The 25,209-nt window shown below is 44.2% G+C and overlaps 1 protein-coding gene and 1 non-coding gene across 2 annotated transcripts in view; both read left to right on the plus strand.

Moving 5' to 3' along the window:
* The first annotated feature begins 24,458 nt into the window (after nucleotides 1–24,458).
* On the plus strand, nucleotides 24,459–24,580 carry LOC121101576. Its single transcript, XR_005833568.1, has one exon. It is a non-coding gene; the product is annotated as a small nucleolar RNA SNORA26 (small nucleolar RNA).
* A 304-nt stretch (nucleotides 24,581–24,884) lies between these two features.
* LOC121101411 (potassium/sodium hyperpolarization-activated cyclic nucleotide-gated channel 2-like) overlaps nucleotides 24,885–25,209 on the plus strand; it is an 8,732-nt gene continuing 8,407 nt past the window's right edge. Inside the window, exon 1 of the mRNA XM_040624911.1 lies at nucleotides 24,885–24,924. Within this exon, the coding sequence (XP_040480845.1) occupies nucleotides 24,885–24,924 (40 nt within the window). The remainder of the gene's footprint in view (nucleotides 24,925–25,209) is intronic.

Here is a 25,209-nt window from a genome sequence, read left to right on the forward strand (position 1 = left end):
GACTTCGGCTCAGGGCGTGATCCCGGCGTTATGGGATCGAGCCCCACATCGGGCTCCTCCGCTGGGAGCCTGCTTCTTCCTCTCCCACTCCCCCTGCTTGTGTTCCCTCTCTCGCTGGCTGTCTCGCTCTCAAATAAATAAAATCTTATAAAAAAAAAAAAAAAAGATGGCAGCCTGAGCGTGATGAGGAAGGAGCTGCAGGCTTCCTTTGAGGTTAGAAGAAAGAAAAGATCAAGGGAGAGGGGGAGGAAAAGAATGAATGGACAAAAGGGAGAGAAAGAAAAAGAAAAGTTGAGAACCAGGGTTTCTAACCAGCTTCTGTCAGAAATTCTTGCCACCATTTGTTAAAAATCCACATTCTATGAAAAATTGTCAACATTTACCATTAGGACGAGAACTCCTGTGTTCCAAGATGGTGTGATTTAAAGCATTTCAGTCTTGGAGGAAAGCAAAATTAATTTAAAATCCTACTGCTACTGCTTCTTAGCTGGGTGACCTAGGATAAGTCTGTTTCCTCCTGAGTGCAATGGGTATGAAAATACCCTCGTGCAGGCGAAAATGCCTGGGTCTGTGGGTTGCAGGCAGGGGCTCTGAGAGGACCCTGGTGGGCCTTTCCTTCCCTTGCGGGATCAGAAAACCTGATGGCCTGGCCAGACTGCTCCCTACAGTCACCCGGTGAGAGAGGTCTCCGAGGAAGGCAGTTCTAGCTGCTGAAGCCCGGGGGGAGGGCTGGTGAAGGTGAGAACAGCCAGGCTGACAGCACAGGAAGTAGTAAGACCGTGTGGGTGAAGTGTGGGTGGAAATCGAGCTGCGGTAGGCGACCATCAGGCTTCTGGCTCTGGACAGGCATTTCACTGATGATCCCTGGTCCACTGGGTTCTCACATATTAATTACTTTTCTTCTCTTATCCCTGTGGATAGCTCTGTGATAGTCTGGAAAGCAATGCACCTCTCCACGCATTTATATCCTATATTCCTGGCATGGAGCTCTGCAGCCCGTTTGGTTTTGTTTGTTTTTTTTTTTAAAGTAATCTCTATGCCCAACATGGGGCTCCAACTCATGACCCCGAGATCAAGAGTCCCATGCTCTACTGACTGAGCCAGCCAGGCACCTGTGTCCCCAGTTTTGAAGTTGATGGCACTTATGTTCTTTCTTCAATAGCTGTCCCTCTCTCTTAGCTTATGTCGGCCTGTGCTGAACTCACTCTCTTGAGTGGGAATTTGGCTCATACTCAAGTTCTCAGAACTGAGCTCAGTTTGCTGTAGGGGCTGTGTGAATACTTGGGCGTGTGTGCACACATGCTCGTGTGTGTGTGGACGTGCGTGCACGCATCTGTGCAGAAATGGATATGTGTGCACGCCCGTGCATGCGTGTTCCCACCCAGTGTGGCTCTTTCTGTTAGCTCTTCCACTCTATGCCTAGCCTCTCTTTAAATACGGTCATCCCCAATCCTTTGAAACGTTTCATCTTTAAACCCACAAGAATGTTAAGATTCTATCTGGGCCTCAGGAATTATATATTTAAAAAGTCACTTCGAATTGCATGATCATTAATCTGGGAACATTATCCTTTTTGAATCTTTCAAGTTGTTTCATGAGCAAATCTAAATGTGTCCTTTTCGCTCTCTGTGTAGTAAGTTAACTAATCATTCTGGCCTTGTCCTTATTTTTGATGCTAAGAAACCCCCACTGTACTTCCTTGCATTATGTAGCTTTCTGACAGCTCTTAAAACAGCTTGCAATCAGAAAAAAAAAATTATATTCTCCAAGATAGACTTTAAAGAATACAGTTCTCCAGGAATGGAGTTAAGAGAGAAACTTACATTACCTAGTAATTGCTTTGGAATGCACTTCAGTACAGTAATTTCTTAATGCGATGACACAGTCCAAATTCGGTTTACTTGCAGTGATCTTGAAACAGCTTATCAAGGTACTTTGTGCTATGGAATGAGATACTTCTCTCCAAGTCAAGAGATCCAAGTGCTGCAAGGAGAGAACATAACGCCTATTTGGGGGGATAGCTCCAAAAGAAAGGAAAAGAAAAACTAAGCCTTACTAAAACGTGGAAAATCTAGTATACTTAAATGAAATGGCTCCGTACGGCTGATCTAGATAAAGATATCACAATACAATGAAACTACTTTATCTTGGATATATGAAATACAGTTGTAACATTCTGACTTCTCAGAACCCATTCTGTGTTTCACAGGGTCCTTGCCTTCATTTCAGCTATTCAGGTATGTTTAATTTTGTCGTACAATTTATTAATGTGTCCTATAAATAGAAAAGCCCATTTAAATGTTGAGAAAGAGGTTCCTTTTAAAAGTAACTTTTATTATAAAAAGTCACACACACACACATACGCACATACAAAGTTACACAGAAATGTCCAGAGAAAATAAAAATCACCCATAGTCACACCTTTAGGGAGAACCACTATTAACATTCTGGTGTCATCCTTCCAGCCTTTTCTCTGCATAAATAATGTAATTTTTAAAAATTGGGGCATCATCATGTGTCTACAATTGTATGTCCCGGTGTGTTGTCCTTGTTGTTTCTTCTGAACCTGGGCTGGGGAGGTTTTCCCATGTCATCATGCTCTCTCCAAACTATCACCAGCATTGGCTACCTAGTCTGCCATTGAATGAATATACCATGATTTTTTAAAATCAGTTCCCCACTATGCATCGCTGTACGAACAATGGTGTAGATAGGCCTTTGGGCATATCTGTGATCTGCTCTCTGGAATTAAGGGTATGAATGTTCGTAAAGCTGTTCCTATACAAGGCTGAACTACCCCGCAGAAAAGCTGCACCAGTTCATACTCCACGAACGTCTGAGATCAGTGGGGAAGCTGAACGTGCAGGCTCTGGGTTCACAGCTTGGCTCCGCGCCCCTCCAGTCACGTGACAGTCCTCAGACTTCGGAAACGTGGAGGAGCTAGTGTATGTCATGTGGCTGTTTTGAGGATTAAATGAGATAAAGGGCTTTGGCCTGCAAAAGGCCATTCAGGATTCTTGTCCAGATTCTTCCGCTTGTGATGCAATGCTCTCAGCGAACACTTCGGAGCTCCTCTGGCTGCCCGGCTCCGTGGCCGGCCCTCGGGGCGCACAAACAGAGGAAGATCACCGCCCTCGTGGGGCTCACATTCTAGTCCGGGGAGGGAAGAGACAGACAATAAACTACATAAAAACAAACAGACTTAAAAAAAAAAAAGTCATTATATAGCCTGGTAAGAAGGCAATGAGCACGGTTTGGGGAAGACAGCAGAGCCGAGTAAGGATTTCCAGGAATTCGGAGGGCTCAGGCTGGAATTTTAAGAAGGGTAATCAGAATAGGCGCCTGTGAGAAGGTGTCAGTTGAGCAAAGACTTGAAGTGGGGGAGAGGGTTAGAGCAGCAGATAACCAAGAACGGCTCGAACAGGAGCATGCCTGGAGCCTCCGTCACAAGCAAGGGGCGGTGTGGGTGGCACCAAGGGCTTGAGAGGCAGGACAGAAGAGGGTGACATCAGCGAGGTGGCAGGGGCAGACCATGTAGGTCTTGCAGGGGGTGGGGGAGCCGAGCAGGCCGGGCCTTTTTCTCTGTGTGGAGTGAGCAGCCATGGCAGAGCTCTGAGCAGGGCAGTGACAGGATGCCTCACATTTTGTAAAAATCACTCAGGCTGCTGTGTTGAGAATAGACGACAAGGGTCAAGTGTGGAAACAGGGACCCTGGTGAGGGGTCTCTGCAGTGGGATCCTGGTCATAGTGACTCTGACCAGGGTGGGAGTCATGAAGGTGACCAAAGGGGTCCGATTCTAGACATGTCGTGAAGATCACACCTGTAGGATTTCCCGCGGGTTGTGACTTGAGTGTGGGGTAGGAGAGAAATAGGAGTCGAGGATGTAGTCCATGGCTTTGACCCGAGCACCTGGAGGATGAAGTGGCCTTTGGTGGGGAGGAGGGAAGATCGGGAGTTGAGCTCCGGAGGTGCTAAGTTTGAGGAGTGTGCCAGACATCCGAGTGGAGATACTGAGAAGGCAGCCGGAGACGTGAAAGTCTGGAGTCTGGGAGGGAGGGCTAGAATGGAGATCTACATTCAGGAGTCATCGGCATATGCCTGGGGATTTTAAAGCCACAAGATTAAATAAAATCTCCGAGGGTATGTATTTAGATAGAAAAGAGGGAAGGATCAAGGACTGACCCCTGTGGGAGTTCCAACTTTAAAAGATGAGAGAAAGAGAGAAAAACAGCCAAAGGGACTGAGAAGAGGTGAGCAGCAAGGTAGGCAGAAAACTGGGTCAGTCTGATGTTCTGGAAGCCATGTGCAAGAAGGAGGAGGAAGAAAGAAGGAGAGATCCGAGTGTCAACAGCCACGGAGGGAGGGATCAAGTTAACACAGGACCGAGGGGCGCCTGGGTGGCTCAGTGGGTTAAGCGACGGCCTTTGGCTCAGGTCATGATCAAGTCCCTCATCAGGCTCCCTGCTCAGCAGGGAGCCTGCTTCTCCCTCTCCCTCTGCCTGCCGCTCCCCCTGCTTATGTGAGCTCTCTCTCTCTCGCTCGCTCTCTCTCTCACTCGCTCTCTCCGTGTCAAATAAATAAATAAAATCTTTAATACAAGGACTGAGAATCTGTGGGTTTGTCAGCAGCTTGGCTGAGAGCTGATTTGAGGCAGCAGGCAGAATAAAAAGCCTGATCAGAGTAGGTTTCAGAAAAAATGAGAGAAGACTTGGAGTTAGCGAGTACAGACAAAATTTTGAGGAGTTTGGCTCTAAAATAAATGTGGCAGTAGCTGGTTGAGGAAGTATAATGAAATGAAGGTGGTGTGTGTGTGTGTGTGTGTGTGTGTGTGTGTGTTTCCGAATGGGAAAGATAAGGGCATGTGTGCAAGTTAATGGAAAGGGTCCTGAAAAGAGAGAGAAAACTTTCTGACGTGGGAGAGAGCAGAACGGCTGAGACAACATGTTGAGTAGGTAAGAGTGAATGGAAGGTGGAAAAATCCACGTTAGATTGACACATAGGAAATTCATCTACACTAACACGTGGCTTTGGGCTCTGGTAAGTGGCAGAGGCAGTCCGTGAACACTCTCTTCCTGCTGCCACGCTGTCTCAGTACTTATCGAGCATCTACTGGGTGTCCGGCACTAGGTTGTTCGTCAGGTCGTTTTACCAGGTTCTTCAATTATTGGCATGCCTCCCCTCTCCGAAACACTCAGGAATGTTTAGCGGACTTACAGGGTTTCAAATGACAAGGGTAATGATCCCCATAGAAGCCTGAAGTGTAAGCATCTTTCCAAAGCCTTGCCTGACTACATGGGCCCTTCCTGGGGTCAAGAATTTGCAGCAGTTACCCTATTATCCATTACTGAACACTGATAGAAACTCCTGCTAAAAATAGTTGTGCTAAAAATAAAAAGTCCCAGCCCTTATCTGAAGTTTGTCAACTAAGCAGCCGACATCAACATCTACATATTTGGAAACATCTGGACAAACACTTGGATATTTGGAAACCTCAGAAACCTTGGCATCATTTGGCATTTGAAAAGCTTTTACTCCTTATCTAGGTATTTTGGTTTTGTGTAGACAGAGCCAGGCAGTGGGAATGACCCATTTGAAATCAAGCCTCTGTCCAAAAAGGACTGTTTCCATCCTCATGGAAGCCCTTACTAGGGAAAGAATATAGTAATCGTGGAACCGCACGAAACAAAATGTCATCGCCATTTGACCTTGATATTGTCCATGAAAATAAATATTCCCATGTACTTAGGGGTAAACTCTCACCAAATCTTCATTCTGTGCTTCAATTCTCATTCTAAGCAGCTAAACTATTTTGATTTCTCCTGTTAACTCAAGAAATTACATCTTCCGCTCATCTGTCGAATGTTTGATGAAATCTTAAACATATTAAAACCCTTCCACACTGCGGCCAACATGTACTGTTCAGGTTCTTATCAGGCCTCGTGGCGAAGTCCACTTGGCCTTTATTGCCTTTGGATTATGTCACCGCAGTTCATTATGAGTCGTTGGGTAAGATGCTGCAGCGTGACCCCCTGGAAACCAAATCCAACGTCCTGTTGAGCTTTTCAAAAAGCCCCTGATTCTTTGTAGTCAATTAGGTATTAAATTCAGCTTCCTTTATTTATTCAAGGTATCACGATAAAAGATAGGCAGATCTTTTATCTATTTTTCTTTATGCCCTTAATAGCACTTTGCAATCTGTGGTCCCATGTTTATACATACTTATCATGTAAGAAATGCCCTTCAAATCAAGGAAAAGCAAACTTCTCAATGACTGGTTACAGAATCTGTGATACCTCTTCACCCGTCTGGTGTAGTAATAACTCAAACATGTTTCAGTGACTTTCTGTATATGGTCAGATTCCATATGAGAGAAACTGTTCAGAGGCAGCTAGTCAATCTGCTGGCTTCTTACTCCTTCCACTATGGTTCCTACAATATCCTTTGTATGATATGAGTTTAGAGCGGTAAAAATCAGTGAGGACAGGGGGCCCTGGGGGGCTCGGTCAGTTAAGTGGCCAGTTCTTGGTTTCAGCTCAGATCAGGATCTCAGGATTGTGAGATCGAACTGTACTGGGCATGGAGCCTGCTTAGGATTCTTTCTCTCCTTCTCCCTCCGTCCCTCCCCATTCATGCTCTCTCTCTCTCTCTCTAAAAAAAATAAAAAATAAATTTTAAAAATCCTGTGAGGAGGCTCAATCCCATAAGTAGATCTTTGAATCCCAGAAGTGTTATAGTTTTCATCACACATGTGTAAAAGAAGAGAGCAAAATTATAATTATTGATGAGTATGTGTGACTTGTATTACATAGGCTAACTCTGTTGCTTGAATTAGGTAGGATGCTGGAACAAATAAACCCCAAATTCCCGTGACATAGCATAACAGAAGTTTATTTCTTGCTCATGTAACGGTTCAGTGTAGGTGTCTTGCTCAACCACTAGCTGGGGTTGGACCTGGACTCCCTCCAAACTGTGGGTTCAATAGCCCGTAAATTCAGACTCCTCTGAACCTGGCTACCAGATGGTGGAGGCGAGCAGAAAAAAACCCATTTCTTAAAAGTCCCAATTTAGAAGTGACACACCACTCTGTTCACAGCCCATCGGTGAGAATTAACCATATGTCCTGCTCTGGATGCAAAGGAGGCTGGGAAATGTAGTTCCCTGTGGGGAGCTGTGTCCAAGTGATAACTCTAAGCTAAGGAAAGGGGTAACCTGAGTGTTAGCCAGCCATCTCTGCCATGCTTGAGTAATGCAGTTACATCAAAAAGTATATTCTGTAAAGACTCCTATTAACATTTTGGAATAGAGCCAAGAAATACTATACATACTGTTCTATTAACTGGATTTTTTTCATTAACAATATATCGACTCATACACCTGTCACGTGTGTTTTAGATGCACATCATTTGTGTGAACAGAGCATGGCTGCAAGTAGCAGCCAATGCGTTTCTGGTGTGTCTATTTGGTAGCTAATATCACAAAGACAGGGACCAGCATGAGACTGCGTAGTATGGGGGGGCGTGAGTTCAGGCTTTGGGGTCAAGCATTTCTGGGCTCACATCCTATCCCTTGTACTTGCTAGCTTGTGATGATAAGGAAGCGCTTTCCTTAATCTGCAAAATGGCAATAGGAAGTTCGGTGTTTCTATCTGTAAGATGAGGACAGTTACCTTTTGTATTAGGTTTCTGTGAGGGTTAGTAAAATAATTTATGTAAGGCACTCAAATACCAAGATGGATGATGACTACATGTTTTAAATATGATAAATGACTTTATAAGATGTATAAGGTTTTTACTGAGATATAGTTGACATAACAGTATATTAGTTATATTAGTTTCAGGTGTACAATGTGATGCCTTGATATTCGTATAAGCTGTGAAACGATCACCACAATGTCTAGTTAACATCCATACCACAAGTAGCTACAGTTTTTTCCTTGTGAGAAGAACTTCAATCATCTACTTTTGTAGCAACTTTCAAATATAATAGAGTATTATTGATTATAGTCACCATGCTATATATTACATCCCAGGACTTATAACTGGAAGTTTGTAACTTTCGACCACCTTCAGCCTTTTCACCCACCTCCCCACCCCCCACACCACCTCTGGCACCAACCAATCTCTTCTCTGTATCTGTGATTTAACAGTTTTATAAGAAAACTTTTATATTGTCAGCATTTTATGGCCTAGTGAGATGGACAAGCAAGTAAAGCAAATTAGAGACCTCACACACCTCACCTGGAGATCGTGGTGTTGAATCAGTCGTTTTCAAGTGAGACCATGAATCTGAATTTTTAGCAATTTCCCTAGGGTGATTCATACTGTCCTTGGGACCAAAACTGAGAAACACTGATATGTAGGCTCTATCTAGACAGCCAAAAAGAGGCTGGCAAATTTCAGAGAGTAAAAAAGCAGAAAATTAAGAGAAATAAATAAATGACCGCAGAGTCAGAAAAGAAGTAGGAGATAAGAAGAATATTTAGAGCAGTATCTCAAGAGGCAATCTGGGTGAGACAAATTTTCATTGCATGGGATCATCCCAAGCGTTGCAGACATTTTGTAACCCTGCCCCCTGCCTGTCCAATATCCATAGTATCTCCACAATTACTGTGATCATGAAAAATGCCCCACATTTTCCCAAATATCTCTTTTGGAGCAGACCCACCCATGGTTGAAGACCACTGATCTAGTTCAAAAGCTTCCCCTTTCCAGATGAGGAAGGTGAAGTGACTTACTTATGGTCACACAGCCAGTTGGTGGCACGCCGGGAGTAAACCAAGTGTTCTGCTGCATGTTGAGGCCTTCTTTCCACCATGTGGCCATATCAGTTTAAAACGCTTTCAACTGCAAGTCAGAAAGTCCAATCTGATCTTACTAAGATCACAGGGAAATTGAATGGCACACTTCCTTGGAAAGTCCAGAGGCAGAACCCATTCAGGATTATCTGAATTCAATGGCTGTGATGCTGTCTGCTTGTGGCTTGACTGGTTTTGCCTTCCTCTGTGTCAGCTTCATCCTCAACCTGTGACAAGATGCTGGCCGGTTCCCCTGGGCAAGAAGGAACAGACTCAACTAGTCACAGAGGAGAGTCAATGATCCAAGTCAACGAAAGGGGGGATCGTTCAAGTGTAGCCTGTCTGCTGGGGCTCATCCTGCCAAACTGAATATTGAACACAAAGAGAAAGTCTAGAAACCAGAAAGTAATTAAAAAGTAGCTGTATGCAACTGATGCATCATAGAACACTACATTAAGATCCGCCGACGCACTCTATGTTGGCTAATTGGACGTCGTCATCATCATCAAAGTAACCATAGCCACTAGCTGTATGTTCAAAGGCCAGTACAGGAGCCCGAGTCAGATACTGCGGCAACACTTCCTTTTCATCTCAGGGCTGTACTCGTACATATTCTTACACTGCTTCAGAATCTCAATGTTTCCCTCTTTCCTAGAAGCTTTATTCTGTACTCTTGCCTCCCTTGTGTCCTGCCCTGTCACTCATACACATTCTCTCCATGTCAAATGCCAAAGACCCAGAAATCGGCAAGCCAAGACAGGACTCACCTCAAAGTTGGGGGAGGGGAGGAGTTGAGCAGACCAAGGCAAAATCACGCCATAACTAGAGGGGACACCATACCAACAGACACTGCTATTTGTGGGCATTTGATGCTGTTTCTCATAGCATTCACTCTCTCTCTCTCTCTCTCTCTTTCTCTCTCATCCTTGGTTCTTTGCTGATTTGCTCCAGACTTAAACTCCTGGGCCGAAGAGCCCCATTAGCTGAGCCTATAGCATATTCCCATGTCCTAGGTGCTGAAGGGCGGGGGAAAGTGTATGTTTGAGCATGTGAACTGTTACAATGGAAGACAGGTCCTGCCTTCGGCCAAGATGCATACACTAGGGAATTCCCCAAACAGGAAGGTAGTTCTGATGCTGGGCAAGCGTCTGAACTTGGCAGTGGATGGAGAGATGGATGGATGCATGGGTAGCTGCACTGATGGATGCAGGGATGAATCTGGTGGTTCTGACGGGCCACACAGAGTTCCTCCACTTTTCAATCCCCTATTCTCTTCTCCTGAGGCTTTAAGGCACAGTGGGGCTTCCCCAGAGATTGGAGGACCATACTTTCACCTCCTTCTATGTGTAAATCAAAGAGAGGACAAATTAAATTAAGGAGAGGATAATATTTATAACAGAGAGCATTAATCATCTATGCCTCGGTTACTCTAACATGTAGAATCATTGTAGTTACATGTGTGAATACACAGGTCCTCAGATTCTCTACCAGGTCTCGTCCATATCCTCTGATGAGTCATGTCTGGCACCTTCAGCCTTCTAGGGCCACGAGGAAAGACATAAGCCAATATCACACCAAGAAGACCTAAGCAAGCAGGGCATTTAGTACATGGAAAACTAAGGCATATCCTTTGAGACTTCAGAGTTAAAATTGTGCGAAAGGACTATTTTGCTCACGATCCACATATCTACAATTTTGAGTCATACTTACATACTAAGCACCTTAACTATGTAATTGCACTTAATCCTGACAAGGTTACTATCCCCCTTTTGTGTATGAGGAAGCGGGGAGGGTGTACTTCTCTTGAGGGCACACAGCTAGTAAATAACAAAGCCAGGAGTCCAAGCCGAGCCCGTCCAGCTCCAAAACCTCAGCTGTGTCCAATAACCCAGCAGTGGGACCCACAGCCTAATTTGCTCCCACACCAGCTGTCCTACATAAGGCTTTTCTTTGCCACTCTGGTATATTCATTTGTCGTCAGTTAAACCGGTTTTTATGCAGACCTTCTTAATGGACGTTAACACTTCTGTTCTAGAACTAGCTTTCCCTCCAGAATACCCAGGAACATTTCAAAGTCACACTGAGCAGTAACAAATTACATTTCCCTCCACAAATTTCTTACGTGGTCATAAAATGATTATGGATGTTGCCTGCGTATGTTGGTGTTTACGTCCTGGCTGTGAGCAGTAGTGCAGGAAAACATCAAAGTTTTGTGGGCGGCAAAGAATCGCCTCTGATGTGCACTTCAAAGACGAGCAGACAAAAAACCTTCCTAGCAACACCTTTGAGATTAATGTCAATCGGGTTGTTCCTCAACTTGTTGATACACGTGTGCGCATTATAATGAATGAAGCGTGTTAGGAAACAATAAACCTCCTCTAAACTGGCAGTAAAAATACCTACAGGACACACACAATGTGTTCCCGATGTATTATAAGAGAATTTAGCAAATGGACTCTTTTTACCTCTTAGCCCTGACCCTCCAACACCAATTTTAAAAGGGTGTCGACAGAGCCCCATCATAAAGAGGGATGGTGTTCTTTCTAAGCCGGGGATCTAAAGACCTAACGTCTTCTGAGCTGTGTGCAGTTTTCCTTTCCATCCTCCTCTCCTGAGTACACATGCTGAGATTCACAGAGCCTTTTGATCTGGGTCTGGGGCTTACTTGAAATTCTCGCTTCTACCTCCACCTCTTCAGGAACATGGCGACCTGAGGAAGGAGGCCTTGCTCCTGGCACGCTTCCCAGGCTGGTCCGATGCCTCATTTTGGTGTCCCACAGCGCGCAGGACAACCTCCTCAACCACGTCACTTACTGTATGGCACCATCTATGAGCTCTTAGAGAGCCAGGGCCCTGTTTGGATCTTCTTTGCATCCCAGACACATAGCCCAGTGCCCAACACATAGTAAGTGCATGGATGGAAGTACAGACCACCCTTCAAATGAGAATGGTGGGGACAGGTCAACTGGAAAAAGGATGGGCAGTGGGAGTATGGGATGTGGAAAGGTCCAGGGAGTCAGAGGAAGTACACTTACTAGAAAGGAGTGCATTAGGCACAAGCTAAAGGTGACAGAGATGATAATACAGCCATTGTGGGGTCTGGGCTCCAGCGTTGGGCCCCAGAGGGCTGACAGTATCTTCCATGTGATCAGTGTCCAGATGGACTCTATCCTTTTTAACTCTTCCCATGCAGAAGGGTTTGGCTGGGACTTTGTATTTACTTATTATGCATTTAGGTGAAGTCCAGGCTAACGTGGCAGTGCCCTCATTTGTGGGACAAGTGCTGAACAGCCTCCTCGGCTCTGCACACCCCTGTCCTCCATGAACAGCACATCCCAGTGGGAGCTTGACAACACCCCCAGCTGGGAAAGATCATCTGTGAGCAACCTGCTATGCTGTCGGATTGGACTCGGGGCATTATGAGATACCTTAGAATGGTTTTTAAACATTTTCGATCAAAATACCCTGAATTTAGTAGTTCGTTAGTCAACAAACATGTGTCAAGTTTCGACAACATGTTGGCGATGGCACTAGGTCCAAGGATAATAGTCACAGTCTTAATTAAAATAAGAGTAGCCTTGGTCAAATGTAAAAACATCACCCTTTTCACATCACTCTGCTTCTACAGCCACAGAGGAATGTGAGCAAGAGCAAGAGACAGAAAATTCACTATTTCCAATTTCATCTCAATTCCAGCAGAGATTAAAAGGGCACGTCCTCCTCTGAGTCACTGAAATGAAGTGAGAGTTGATTGGGGAGAATTTTATGAATAGAGCTTATTTTCATTTTTCATGTAAAATTCATGCCAGAGTCCAAATAACAAACACTACTATCCACACAGCCAAAACACGAAGCAAATATATTAGATGGACTCAGTTACAGAAAACAGAATTCACATCATCTCTTGCAAGTCCGCCAGGCTCAGAGGCATGGGGGTAGAGAGAGGCTGCCACTCCCTGGCTCTGGTCCTTCTTCACCAGTGACAGAAGCAGCTCCTTCCTCCCTGCAGAAGAGTGAGGAAGGGAGCAGAGACAGCCAGGCACGTTCTCCTACTGGAAATACCTCTACCTGGAATCTATAGGAGTGGGGACTCGAGCTCTTCCCACTAACCTGCTCAGTATTTCGAAGTAATCTATTTCATTTCTTGCAATTCTGACCTAGATTCTGTCTTTCAAAAACAAGTAAATCACATGTGTGTCTGACCTTATGGCTGCGGTTAAGAACCACCCCCGCCCACAGCGTGTAGACCCGTAAGAGCTGCCTAGGAAGGATACCGGAGTCTTCTGAGCAGGTGGAGCTCTGGGTAGGAGTGTTTTCTTACTTTCGTACCGTCAGCCCCAGGCCTGCAACATCGGTTTTGGACTTGATGGAAAGATCGATCGCAGAGGGGTCAGCAATCACTCTAAAGCATATTATCACAAACTTCTCAACTGGTAAACTCAGGTGGATACCACATCCTGATATACCAACTTACTGGTTTTTAAATTTTTTATTTAAATTCAATTGTTAGCAGGGCGCCTGGGTGGCTCAGTTGTTAAGCATCTGCCTTTGGCTTACGGTGTGATCCCAGCGTTCTGGGATGGAGCCCCACATCAGGCTCCTCCGCTGGGAGCCTGCTTCTTCCTCTTCCTGCTTGTGTTCCCTCTCTCGCTGGCTGTCTCTCTCTCTCTCTCTCAAAAATGAATAAATAAAATCTTTAAAAAATAAATAAATAAATTCAATTAATTAGCATATAATATATTATTTGCTTCGGGGATACAGGTCTGTGATTCATCAGTCTTATACAATACCCAGTGCTCATTACAACACAACACATACTCTCCCCAATGTCTACCACTGGGCCAGTCCATCCCTCCACACCCCCTCTCCTCCAGCAACCCTCAATTTGTTTCCTATGATTAAGAGGCTCTTATGGTTTATCTCCCTCTCTGGTTTCATCTTGTTCTATTTTTTCCTCTCTTCCCCTATGATCCTCTGCCTTGTTTCTCAAATTTCACATATCAGTGAGATCATATGGTAATTGTCTTTCTCTGATTGACTTATTTCACTTAGCATAATACCCTCTAGTTCCATCCACATCATTGTAAATGGCAAGATTTCGTTTTTTGATGGTTGAGTAGTATTCCATTGTATATATATATACCAAAGCTTCTTTATCTATTCACCTGTCAATAAACATCTGGGCTCTTTCCATAGTTTGGCTACTGTGGACATTGCTGCTATAAACATTGGGGTGCAGGTGCCCCTTTGGATCACTACATTTATATCTTTGGGGTAAATCCCCAGTAGTACAATTGCTGGGTCATAAGGTAGCTCTATTTTCAACTTCTTGAGGAACCTCCATACTGTTATCCAGACTGGCTGCTCCAGCTTGCATTCCCACCAACGGTGCAAGAGGGTTCCCCCTTCTCTGCATCATCACCAACATCTGTCATTTCCTGACTTGTTCATTTTATCCATTCTGACTGCTGTGAGGTGGTATCTCATTGTGGTTTTGATTTGTATTTCCCTGATGCCCGAGTGACATTGAGACTTTTCTCATGTGTCTGTTGGCCATTTGTATATCTTCTTTGGAGAAATATCTGTTCCTGTCTTCTGCCCATTTCTTGATTGGATTATTTGTTCCTTGGGTGTTGAGTTTGATAAGTTCTTTATAGGTTTCGGATAGTAGCCCTTTATCTGATAAGACATTTGCAAATATCTTCTCCCATTCTGTCGGTTGTCTTTTGGTTTTGTCGACTGTTTACTTTGTTGTGCAAAAGCTTTTTATCTTGATGAAGTTCCAATAGTTCATTTTTGCCTTTGCTTCCGTTGTCTTTGGAGACATATCTAGCAAGATGTTGCTGCGGCTGAGGTCAAAAAGGTTACTGCCTCTGTTCTCTAGGATTTTGATGGATTCCTGTCTCACATTTCCTTTCATCCATTTTGAGTCTATTTTTGTTTATGGTGTAAGGAAATGGTCCAGTTTCATTCTTCTGCATGTGGCTGTCAATTTTCCTGACACCATTTGTTGAAGAGACTATCTTTTTTCCAGTGGATATTCTTTCCTGCTTTGTTAAAGATTAGTTGACCATAGAGTTGAGGGTCCCTTTCTAGGTTCTCTATTCTGTTCCATTGATCTATGTATCTTTGTGCCAGTACCATACTGTCTTGATGATTACAGCTTTGTAATAGAGCTTGAAGTCTGACATTGTGATGCCACCAGCTTGGTTTTTCTTTTTCAATATTCCTTTGGCTATTCGGGGTCTTTTCTGGTTCCATACAAATTTTAAGATTGTTCCAGCTCTGTGAAAAAAGGTGATGGTATTTTGATAGGGATTTCATTGAATGTGTAGATTGCTCTAGGTAGCATAGACATTTTAACAATATTTGTTCTTCCAATCCATGAGCATGGAACATTTTTCCATTTCTTTGTGTTTTCCTCAATTTCTTTCCTGAGTGTTCTGTAGTTTTCTGAGTACAGACCCTTTGCCTCTTTGGTTAGGTTTATTCCTAGGGAACTTATGGTTTTTGGTGCAATTGTAAATAGGACTGATTCCTTAATTTCTCTTTCTTCTGTCCCATTGTTAATGTATAGAAATGCAACTGATTTCTGTGCATTGATTTTATATCCTTCCACTCCACTGAATTCCTGCCTAAGATCTAGCAATTTTGGGGTGGGGTGTTTTGGATTTTCCACATAGAGTATCACGTCACCTGCAAAGAGTGAGAGTTTGACTTCTTTGCCGATTCAAATGCCTTTTGTTTCTTTTTGTTGTCTGATTGCTGAGGGTAGGATTACTAGTACCATGTTGAACAGCAGTGGTGGTAGTGAACATCCCTGCCGTGTTCCTGATCTTAGGAGAAAAGTGCTCAGTTTTCCCCCAATGAGAATGATCTTCACCTTGATCTTTTTGTATACGGCTTTTATGATATTCAGATGTGTTCCCTCTATCACCACACTGTGAAGAGTTTTAATCAAGAAAGAATGCTGTACTTCGTCAAATGCTTTTTCTGCATTTATTAAGAGGATTGCATGGTTCTTGTCCTTTCTTTTAATAATGTGGTGTATCACATTGATTGATTTATGGATGTTGAACCACACTTGCAGCCCAGGAATAAATCCCACTTGGTTGTGGTGAATAATCCTTTTAATGTACTGTTGGATCCTATTGGCTAGTATGTTGGTCAGAATTTTGCCATCCCTGTTCATCATGGATATTGGTCTATAATTCTCCTTTTTGGCACGGTCTTTGTCTGGTTTTGGGATCAAGGTAATGCTGGCCTCATAGAACGAGGTTGGAAGTTTTCCTTCCGTTTCTATTTTTTGAAACAACTTCAGAAGAATAGGTATTAATTCTTCTTTCATTGTTTGGTCAAATTCCCCTGGGAAGCCTTCTGGCCCTGGACTCTTGTTTGTTGGGAGATTTCTGATTACTGCTTCAATTTCCTTGCTGGTTATGGGTCTGTTCAGGTTTTCTATTTCTTCCTGTTTCAGTTCTGATAGTTTATTTTATTTTTTTAAAAGATTTTATCTATTTATTTGACAGAGAGAGAGATCACAAGCAGGGGGAATGGCAGAGGGAGAGGGAGAAGAGGCCTCCTGCCAAGCAGGGAGCCCAATGTGGGGCTCAATTCTAAGACCCTGGGATCATGACCTGAGCTGAAGGCAGATCCTAAACTGACTGCACCTCCCAGGAGCCCAGTTTTGGTAGTTTATACATCTCTAGGAATGCATCCATTTCTTCCAGATTGCCTAATTTGTTGGCATATCGTTGCTCATAATATGTTCTTATAATTGTATTTCTTCAGTGTTGGTTGTGATCTCGTCTCTTAAATTCATTATTTTATTTATTTGGATCCTTTCTCTTTTCTTTTTGGTAAATCTGGCCAGGGTTTTATCAATCTTATTAATTCTTTCAAAGAACCAGCTCCTGGTTTCTTTGATCTGTCCTACTATTCTTTTGGCTTCTAGTTCATTGATTTCTGCTCTAATCTTTACTAATTCTCTTCTCCTGCTGGGTTTAGGCTTTATTTGCTGCTTGTTCTCCAGCTCCTTTAGGTGTAAGTTTAGGTTGTGTATTTGAGACCTTTCTTGTTTCTTGATAAAGGCTTGTATTGCTATATACTTCCCTCTTAGGACCACCTTTGCTGCATCCCAGAGGTTTTGAACAGTTGTGTTTTCATTTTCATTTGTTTCCATGAATTTTTTTAATTCTTCTTTAAAATCCTGGTTGACCACTCATTCTTTAGTAGGAAGCTCTTTAGCCTCCATGTATTTGAGTTCTTTCCAAATTTCCTCTTATGACTGAGTTCAAGTTTCAAAGCACTGTGGTCTGAAAATATGCAGGGAATGATCCCAATCTTTTGGTACCAGTTGAAACCTGATTTGTGACCCAGGATGTGATCTATTCTGGAGAATGTTCCATGTGCACTTGAGAAGAATGTGTATTCTATTGCTTTAGGATGGAATGTTCTTCTTTTAAGATTTTATTTATTTTTGCGAGAGAGAGCAAGAGAGAAAACAAGAGCAGGGGGAAGGGGCAGAGGGAGAAGCAAACTCCCTGCTGGGCAGGGAGCCCAGTGCAGGACTTGATCCCGGGACCCTGGGATCATGACCTGAGCTGAAGGCAGACACTTAACCAACTGAACGACCCAGGCGCCCCTAGGATGGAATGTTCAGAATATATCTGTGAAGTCCATCTGGTCCAGTGTGTCATTCAAAGCCCTTGTTTCCTTTGTTGATCTTCTGCTTAGATGATCCTTCCATTGCAGTGAGTGGGGTGTTAAAGTCTCCTACTATTATTGTATGTTATCAATGTGTTTCTTTAATTTTGTTATTAATTGGTTTATATAATTGGCTGCTCCCATGTTAGGGGAATAAATGTTTACAATTGCTAGATCTTCTTGTTGGATAGACCCTTTAAGTATAATATAGTGTCCTTCCTCATCTCTTATTACAGTCTTTGGTTAAAAATCTAATTTTTCTCATATATGGATGCTACCTCAGGTTTCTTTTGAAGTCCATTAGCGTGATAAATGGTTTTCCACCCCCTCACTTTCAATCTGGAGGTGTCTTTGGGTCTAAAATGAGTCCCTTGCAGACAGCATGTCTATGGGTCTTGCTTTTTTATCCAATCTGATACCCTGTGTCTTTTGATTGGGGCATTTAGCCCATTTACATTCAGAGTAATTACTGAAAGATATGAACTTAGTGCCATTGTATTACCTATAAAGTCACTGTTTCTGTATTTTCTCTCTGTTCCTTTCTGGTCTGTTACTTTAGGGCTCTCTCTTCACTTAAAGGATCCCCTTTAATATTTATTGCAGGGCTAGTGTAGTGATCACGAATTCTTTTAGTTTCCATTTGTCCTGGAAGCTTTTTAGCTCTCCTTCTATTTTGAATGACCGCCTAGCTGGATAAAGTATTCTTGGCTGTGTGTTTTTCTCATTTAGTACCCTGAATATGTCATGCCCATCCTTTCTGGCTTGCCAGGTCTCCATGGATAGGTCTGCTGCCAGTCTAAAGTTTCTACCCTTGTAGGTTACAGACCTCTTATCCCCCGAGCCGTTTTCAGGGTTTTCTCTTTGTCTCTGAGATTTGCAAGTTTCACTCTTACATGTCGAGGTGTTAACCTATTTTTATTGATTTGGGGAGGAGGGTTCTCTATGACTCCTGGACTCGAATGCCTGTTTCCTTTCCTGGATTAGAGAAGTTCCCCGCTATAATTTGCTCCAATATACCTTGCGCCTCTCTCTCTCCTTTTCTTCTGGGATCCCAATTATTCTAATACTGTTTTGCTTTATGGTATCACTTATCTCTTGAATTCTCCCCTTGTAATCTAGTAGTTGTTTATCTCTCTTTATCTCAGCTTCTTTATTCTCCATCATTTGGTCTTCTGTGTCACTAACTCTCTCTTCTGCCTCATTTATCCTAGCAGTTTGAGCCTCCGTTTTTTATTGCATCTCATTAATAGCCTTTTTTTATTTTGACTTGATTAGATTTTGGTTATTTATTTCTCCAGAAAGGGATCCTCTAGTGTCTTCTATGCTTTTTTGCAAGCCCAGCTGGTATCTTTATAATTGTTATTCTGAATTCTAGTTCTGACATCTTACTTATATGCATACTGATTAGGTCCCTTGTCATTCTGTCCAGAGAAGAATAGATGAACAAGAGAACAAAATACTAAAATAGCAACAATGACCCCACGGAAATATACACCAAACATATCAGAAGAGGCCCAAAACTGAAAAAAGAAAAAAGAAAAATTAAGAAAAAGAGAGAGAATATAATCAGACAAGTGAACAGAACAGAGCAATTCACTATATCCTGGGTGTATTTTGATCTGTTGTTGGAAGAAACTACACCCAAAAATTGTAAAGAAAGGAAAACATATGTATACATAAAAATAAAATTAAATACATTGAAAGGATAGAATGTAACTGTGAAGAGAAAATTAAAAAAGACTTTAATAAAAAGAGAAAAGAAGAAGAAAAGAGAGAGAAAGAATACAATCAGACAGCTGAAGAGCGCAGAGCAATACACAAGATTCTGGGTGTATTTTGGTCTGTTTGTTAGAAGAAACTGCATCCTAAAATTGTAAAGAAAGAAAAACTTATATATATACAAAAATTAAATACAATGAAAGGATAGAATGTAAGTGTTGAAAATGAAAATTAAAAAAGATTTTTATAAAGAGTTGATAAAATAAGAAATTGGTTGAAAAAGGAAAGAAAAAATTAAAATTGAAAAACTAAAGAATCATGGGGAGAAAACCATGAATTCTATATACTATTTTCCCCTAGTTCTGGAGTTTTGCTGTTCTCCATGATTGGTCAACGTGGTCTCGGCCAGACGTCCTTGCCGATCTTCTGGGGGGAGGTGCCTGTTGTACTGATTCTCAGGTGTCTTTGGCTCAGGCAGAATTGCATCGCCCTTGCCAAGGGGCCTGGCTAAGTAATCTGCTCTGGTTTGCTCTCTGTGGTTTTCCTTCCCCAACGTTTTCCAAGCTGCTTTAGAGGGTAAGACTAAAAATGGCTGCCTCCCAGTCTCTGGCCCCAGGGTGGAAAGTTTGGGCCCCCACTCCTCCGTGAGCCCTCAGAGAAAAGCAGTCAATCATTCCTGTCTCCCTGGTCTCCATCTGCACTCTGTGCTCACCCGGCCGGTGACCAAGCATTTGTATACCAGGCAAGCAACCCCATTTCCAGTCTCCAAAGCCACTCCTAACAGGGGAGGAAGTGGGGGTCTCCCCAATTCTGCTGCTTGCTGGGCCCCTGCTCAGACAGTGGTCACCTGACCGCCCCACGGTTTGCAGTATTTGGCAACCCCGAGCTGGGAGGCTACTCCCGGGCTTGCTGATTGCAGCCCGCTTCCAGGCGCTGATGCCTGGGAGCTCTGCCACACCCCGGCACCCTGGAGGATACTGAGACCACACTGTCCTCCCTAGGATTCCACCCCACTTCGCCACCTGAGCACCTTTCAGACAGGGACGTCCCTCACCAGAGCAGACTTCTCAAAGTTCTGATTGTGCGTCCACTACTGTATCACTTTCTGGTGCCAGCTTACAGAGGTTCCCTCTCCCTGCCCTTTATCTTCCCATATTAACACCTGGGATTCTCTTCACTGCACCGCCTACCTTGTGGAAAGAGGTCGCTTTTCTATTTGTAGACTTGCAGCTATTCTTTTCTTAGGTCTCCAGTTGGGTTCACAGGTGTTTAGAATGATTTGATAGCTGTCTAGCTGAATTCCTGGGACCAGACGAAACTAGGGTTCCTTACTCCTCCACCATCTTGCACTGACCCCTATCTTAATGAAAATAAAGAGTGCAATTTGGAAAAAACAAATAGACTTCCATTTACAAGGCAACTCTTTCCCTTCCTTTCTACTGTTTTGATTATCACTTGCAAGATTTATCTTATTCTCGTTTTGTTTAAATTTGGAAACTGGAATGTTGAGCAGCTGATAAAGCACATATTCCAGACTTTAAAGTTTTAACTTAGTATCAACTCTGCAGGGAAACAAAAAGCTAGCAGATTTTCATTTTTCATGAAAATATGGCAATATAAATGCATTTGCAGTTACAAAACAGGTCAAGGTCATTTGTGGCGCTCATTAATTCTGCCACTCCTGTGAAAAAGGCTAAAAGCGCTGCCTACATTTTGCAAATGGAAAAGAAGTTAACAGGTTTCATCTTGCACTGGGTATAATAGCAAAGCCTGTGGTAGAGCCAGAAATAGAACCTGAACGCATTCATGTTCCTTTTTTGATATAGAACAGGACTCAACTCAAGCAATCTCATTAAAATTGTGCTACAGAAGACGCAGGTCTACCTCTTCACTCAATTTTCCTTAATGGAAGTAAGTGGCTCATTTTGGCTATGCTTTCAACTGGATACCTTATGCTAATTCATTTAACCGACCAACCAAGTATCATTTATACAGTAATTTCATAGAATACATTGGATGCTAAACATAATAGGTAGCATGTAATCATTTTAAGGAATTCTTCTAAGAAAGAGCAATATTTAAAATCCAATATAATCAACAATTATAGGAGAGCGAACTGTTGTTTAGGGTCAACTGGTCAACATGGGACTCTAATATGGCTGCCTTAATATAATTCTGGATTTTAAAGGGTTCTAAATTCAATCCCACAATCACTGTTAAGGAAAAGCACCTTCAAAGTTTCAGAAATTGAGAATTCCATGCTGCCATCCTGTGTCCACCATCTGGCCACTGCAGCTATGATTTCAGTTTCCTTCCCTACGTTTGTGCATTTATGTACAAGTATTGGGGCGGAACTTGAGTCATTGTGCTACAGTGTTTCAATGTGCTTAGAAACCCTAACATGACCACCAGCCATCTATACTACTAGATTGGGAATAGAATAGTTCTCACAAAATCTTAGCAAAATGGGGATCCTCAGGACCAAAAGGAGGAATTTCATCATGCCTACTGGACCCAGTGGGTAGCCGAAAGGATTAAATGAGATCATCTGCACAGAGCAACGTAAGCACAGAGCAGGTAGTAAGTGCTCCATAAAGGTTAGCGCTTTCTATCTGTAACACACTGGCCTGACACATGCCAGCCTTGCAAACAGCAACATTTTACTGACATGCATTTATATAACACATTATCAATAAGCATCATTTATGGACATTTTTAACATGGTCTTCAAGGTCTGGCGTGGTCTGGCAGCCACCAGCATCCCCTGCCACATCCCCCACTACAGCCCACTCTATATCTCTCTCCATGCCCCACCCCTTGGTTTTTTGTGCAGAAGTCGTGGCAGCCTTCCTGCATGTCCATGAAAGCATTGAGCTCCTTCCTAGAATACCCACCCCGCACATGCACTCCCCTCTATGTGGAACTGTATGTACTCCAGGGTCTTCTCCTTTGCCCCATAAACTCATCTGCAGTTTTCTGCTTAATCAGAAAGCTGAGTCTTTGACCTCCATTGTAAAACACTTCTTAAGTGCTAATTTTGTATTTTTGATGTGATTCTTGTATTCATGTCTGCTTTACCCACTAGACTAAAGGTTCCAACAGGGCAAGGTCCATGTTTTGGGCTTTTTTCTCACTACCTATATCCCTCCATGTCTACCACAGTGTTTGGCATATGCTAGGTTCTCAATACATATAGGTTCTATAGACACAAAAGCATAGCCCAGTATGAGGCTATGACTCTCAAGGACTGAGCATTTCTCTCTTTCCACTTTATTTCATAATCCCTGTTCCCCTCACACCTGGTATTAGCTATGCTATGAAAATACACATATTTTAGTAGGTTAAAATAGCATGGGAAAAATAAAATGCAAGATTCAGTTTAAGAAGAGAGGGAAGAAAAGAGAGATCAATGAAATAAACATAGTTAGAAATGGGGCGGGGAGCCAACATTAGCAAGGAGCAGTATGAGTAGTGGGTAAGCCACTACTGCAGGCCTGTTCTGGGGCTCGGAAGGACTGGGAAGCTGAAGGGTTTGAAGACCCTATCCCATCCCTACTACAGTTAATCTTCTTCATAAGTTTCCTCTTACTAGTGACTTCCACTAGAACTGTGTGCCCCAGGGCAATGGCCCTTGTCCATCCTGGTCTCCTCTGCGTTATCAAATAGTGACCAAAATAGGACCCTACCGGTGTGCAGGGTGCCAACCAAGCATCACTCCTTAAAGAGTCTTTTATCATATTTAGTTATCTCTGCAGTGAAATAGATTTCCAAAAGAGCCCACTACCACCAGTTATGATGAATTTTGTTTCTTTGTTTCTTAGAGTCAGAGGGGATGACTGTTCACGGGAAATGACTATTTGCTACCTTCAGTTTTTCAAGTTGTAATAAATACTTATGTTTTTCTCCTTAGCATAAAACATACTGGTTATTTACGCCTTGATTTTTCTTCTCCACTAGAATGTCAGACTAAGGCCTTTGTTTCATCCATTTCAGGATTAGAAAGGTACTCAAATGTGAATAAAAATGTGGCACAGGAAGGAACAGCTCCGCATTTTAGGGGGCTGTATGACCTAGAGCTGTGGCCCAGTGCTGAGCTGGGGAGACATAACAGCGAATCCTCGCCAGGGGAGTCCCCGAGGAAGGAACGCTGGCCTGAACGCTGGCCTGAAAGAACCAGATCCAAGAGGGTCCTGAGGGACGCCATTATCCCGCCTGGGCCCTCAGGCTCCAAAAATGATGCCCTGCTCAACTGGACTAGTCTTCCCACCAAAGCAAGAGCCAAAAGCCCCTGGAGCTGAAACCTTGAGAGCCCACGGCTGGCCCCGCCCCCATCCACCCCCTTCCCGAGGATTGGCTGCTCTCCCCGCCGCCCGCCCCTGCCTTTACAAGGATTGGCTGTTCGCCCCGCCCCGCCCCGCCCCCTTCCCCGGGATTGGCCACCCTCCCAACCCACTTTGCAGCCCCGCGCCGTTGGCGGGGTCCGGGGGGTCTGAGGATGGAGGAGGAGGGAGGTGTCGGAGGGGGGCGGGCGTCTCGAACCTCTTTGTCTCGCAGATCTGGGCGGTGAGTGTGGCTCAGCTCTCAGGTCCCTTGGGGCGGCAAGGGCGCCCGGCCTGCGGGCCCGGCTGGGGCTGCGCTCGCCCCGCGTCCCCTCGAGCTTTGCCCGCGCGGAGCTGCGCTGCTCCCGGCGGCCAGAACGGAGGGGTAGAGCAGTCCTCGGAGGCCCGGGGGGCGGGCGGCCCAGCTCGTCCCGGGGCCGCGCGAGGCACAGACATAGCGCCGAGCCGCCCGGTGGCTTCCCCGCGCCCAGGCCCGGGCGCCCTAACAATCTCGCGCTTTCCTCCCCCAGGGCGCCGCCGCCGCAACTTTGTAGCGGGTTCGGGGCCCGCCCGCCCGCGGCTGCGCAAACCCGGCCCGGCCCGACCCGGCACCCGGGGAGTGTGTCTCCGACGTGTGCGGGGCTGCCGCGGCCGGAGCTCTACGCGCAGGTAGGTGTCCGTCCCGGAGTGAAATGCGAGGACCTAGGCCCGGAGCACGTGGCCGGTGGCTGGGTTCTAAGGGCCCCAGATTGTCTGGCCCTCAGAGGGAATGCACGTTCCCGGGCTCCCCCCGCACAACAGCTGCTTCGGGTGGGTTTTCGGACTCGTGCAAGAAAGCGCTGAGATCCAGGGGATATTGACGAGGGAGGCATGCAGGGATCCTAGAGAAGCCTGTCAAAATCCCAGACCGCCCTTTCCTGTGCCCTTTTAAGGCTGACGCGGTGCCTTGAGAGGCTAACACAGAAGGGTAAAGGAAGTCTCCATAAAACCCAGGGAAGAGATTGTAAAACTCCTCTTTGGATCCTGTCTGGAGTCACAGCTGAACCAGAGGAAATTTTTCTTTTGGTTCAAGCACCTTGTGATATTTTAATACGGCTCAGAGCACACGTGATGAAATCAAACTTAACCTTAGCATTGATGGTACATTCAGTGAAAGTGTTGGCATTTGTCACTGAAGGCGGAAACAACCTACGAGAATGACTCTATAAAGACTGTGAATTGAGAACATCTGAAGGCACTGGCTGACAAAGGTCATAAAGCCTCTGGAGCCAGACTTCCCTGGGTAGAAACAGCAGATCCAGAATACATGAAACTGAGCCATTCGGAAATAGTTTTTGGTCACCCCATGGCTGCTGACATCTCTAAACCTTCCATTCCTGGATTGGGTGAGCATATGGGCCCTGGAGTGAACAATTCAATATGTTGACTAGTTATATATAAGAACTATTGGAGCATATCATGAACAGGTGAAAAAAATCCATGATCTTCAGCTACTAACAAGCCTTGCCATACCTTTCTACCAGGAGATGGAGCATATATCAGTTTTTAGAAGAAAATATGCATCTGGGAAAGCTCACTGGGAAAGGCTTCAATACTGTTAACCATCTACACTGTCATCAAAATAAAAATCTTCCAGGATTCACATGAGACACACCCAAGCTAGCTCCAGA

The sequence above is a fragment of the Ursus maritimus genome, unplaced genomic scaffold (genome assembly GCF_017311325.1).
Source record: "Ursus maritimus isolate PB19 unplaced genomic scaffold, ASM1731132v1 scaffold_8, whole genome shotgun sequence".
Lineage (NCBI taxonomy): Eukaryota > Metazoa > Chordata > Mammalia > Carnivora > Ursidae > Ursus > Ursus maritimus.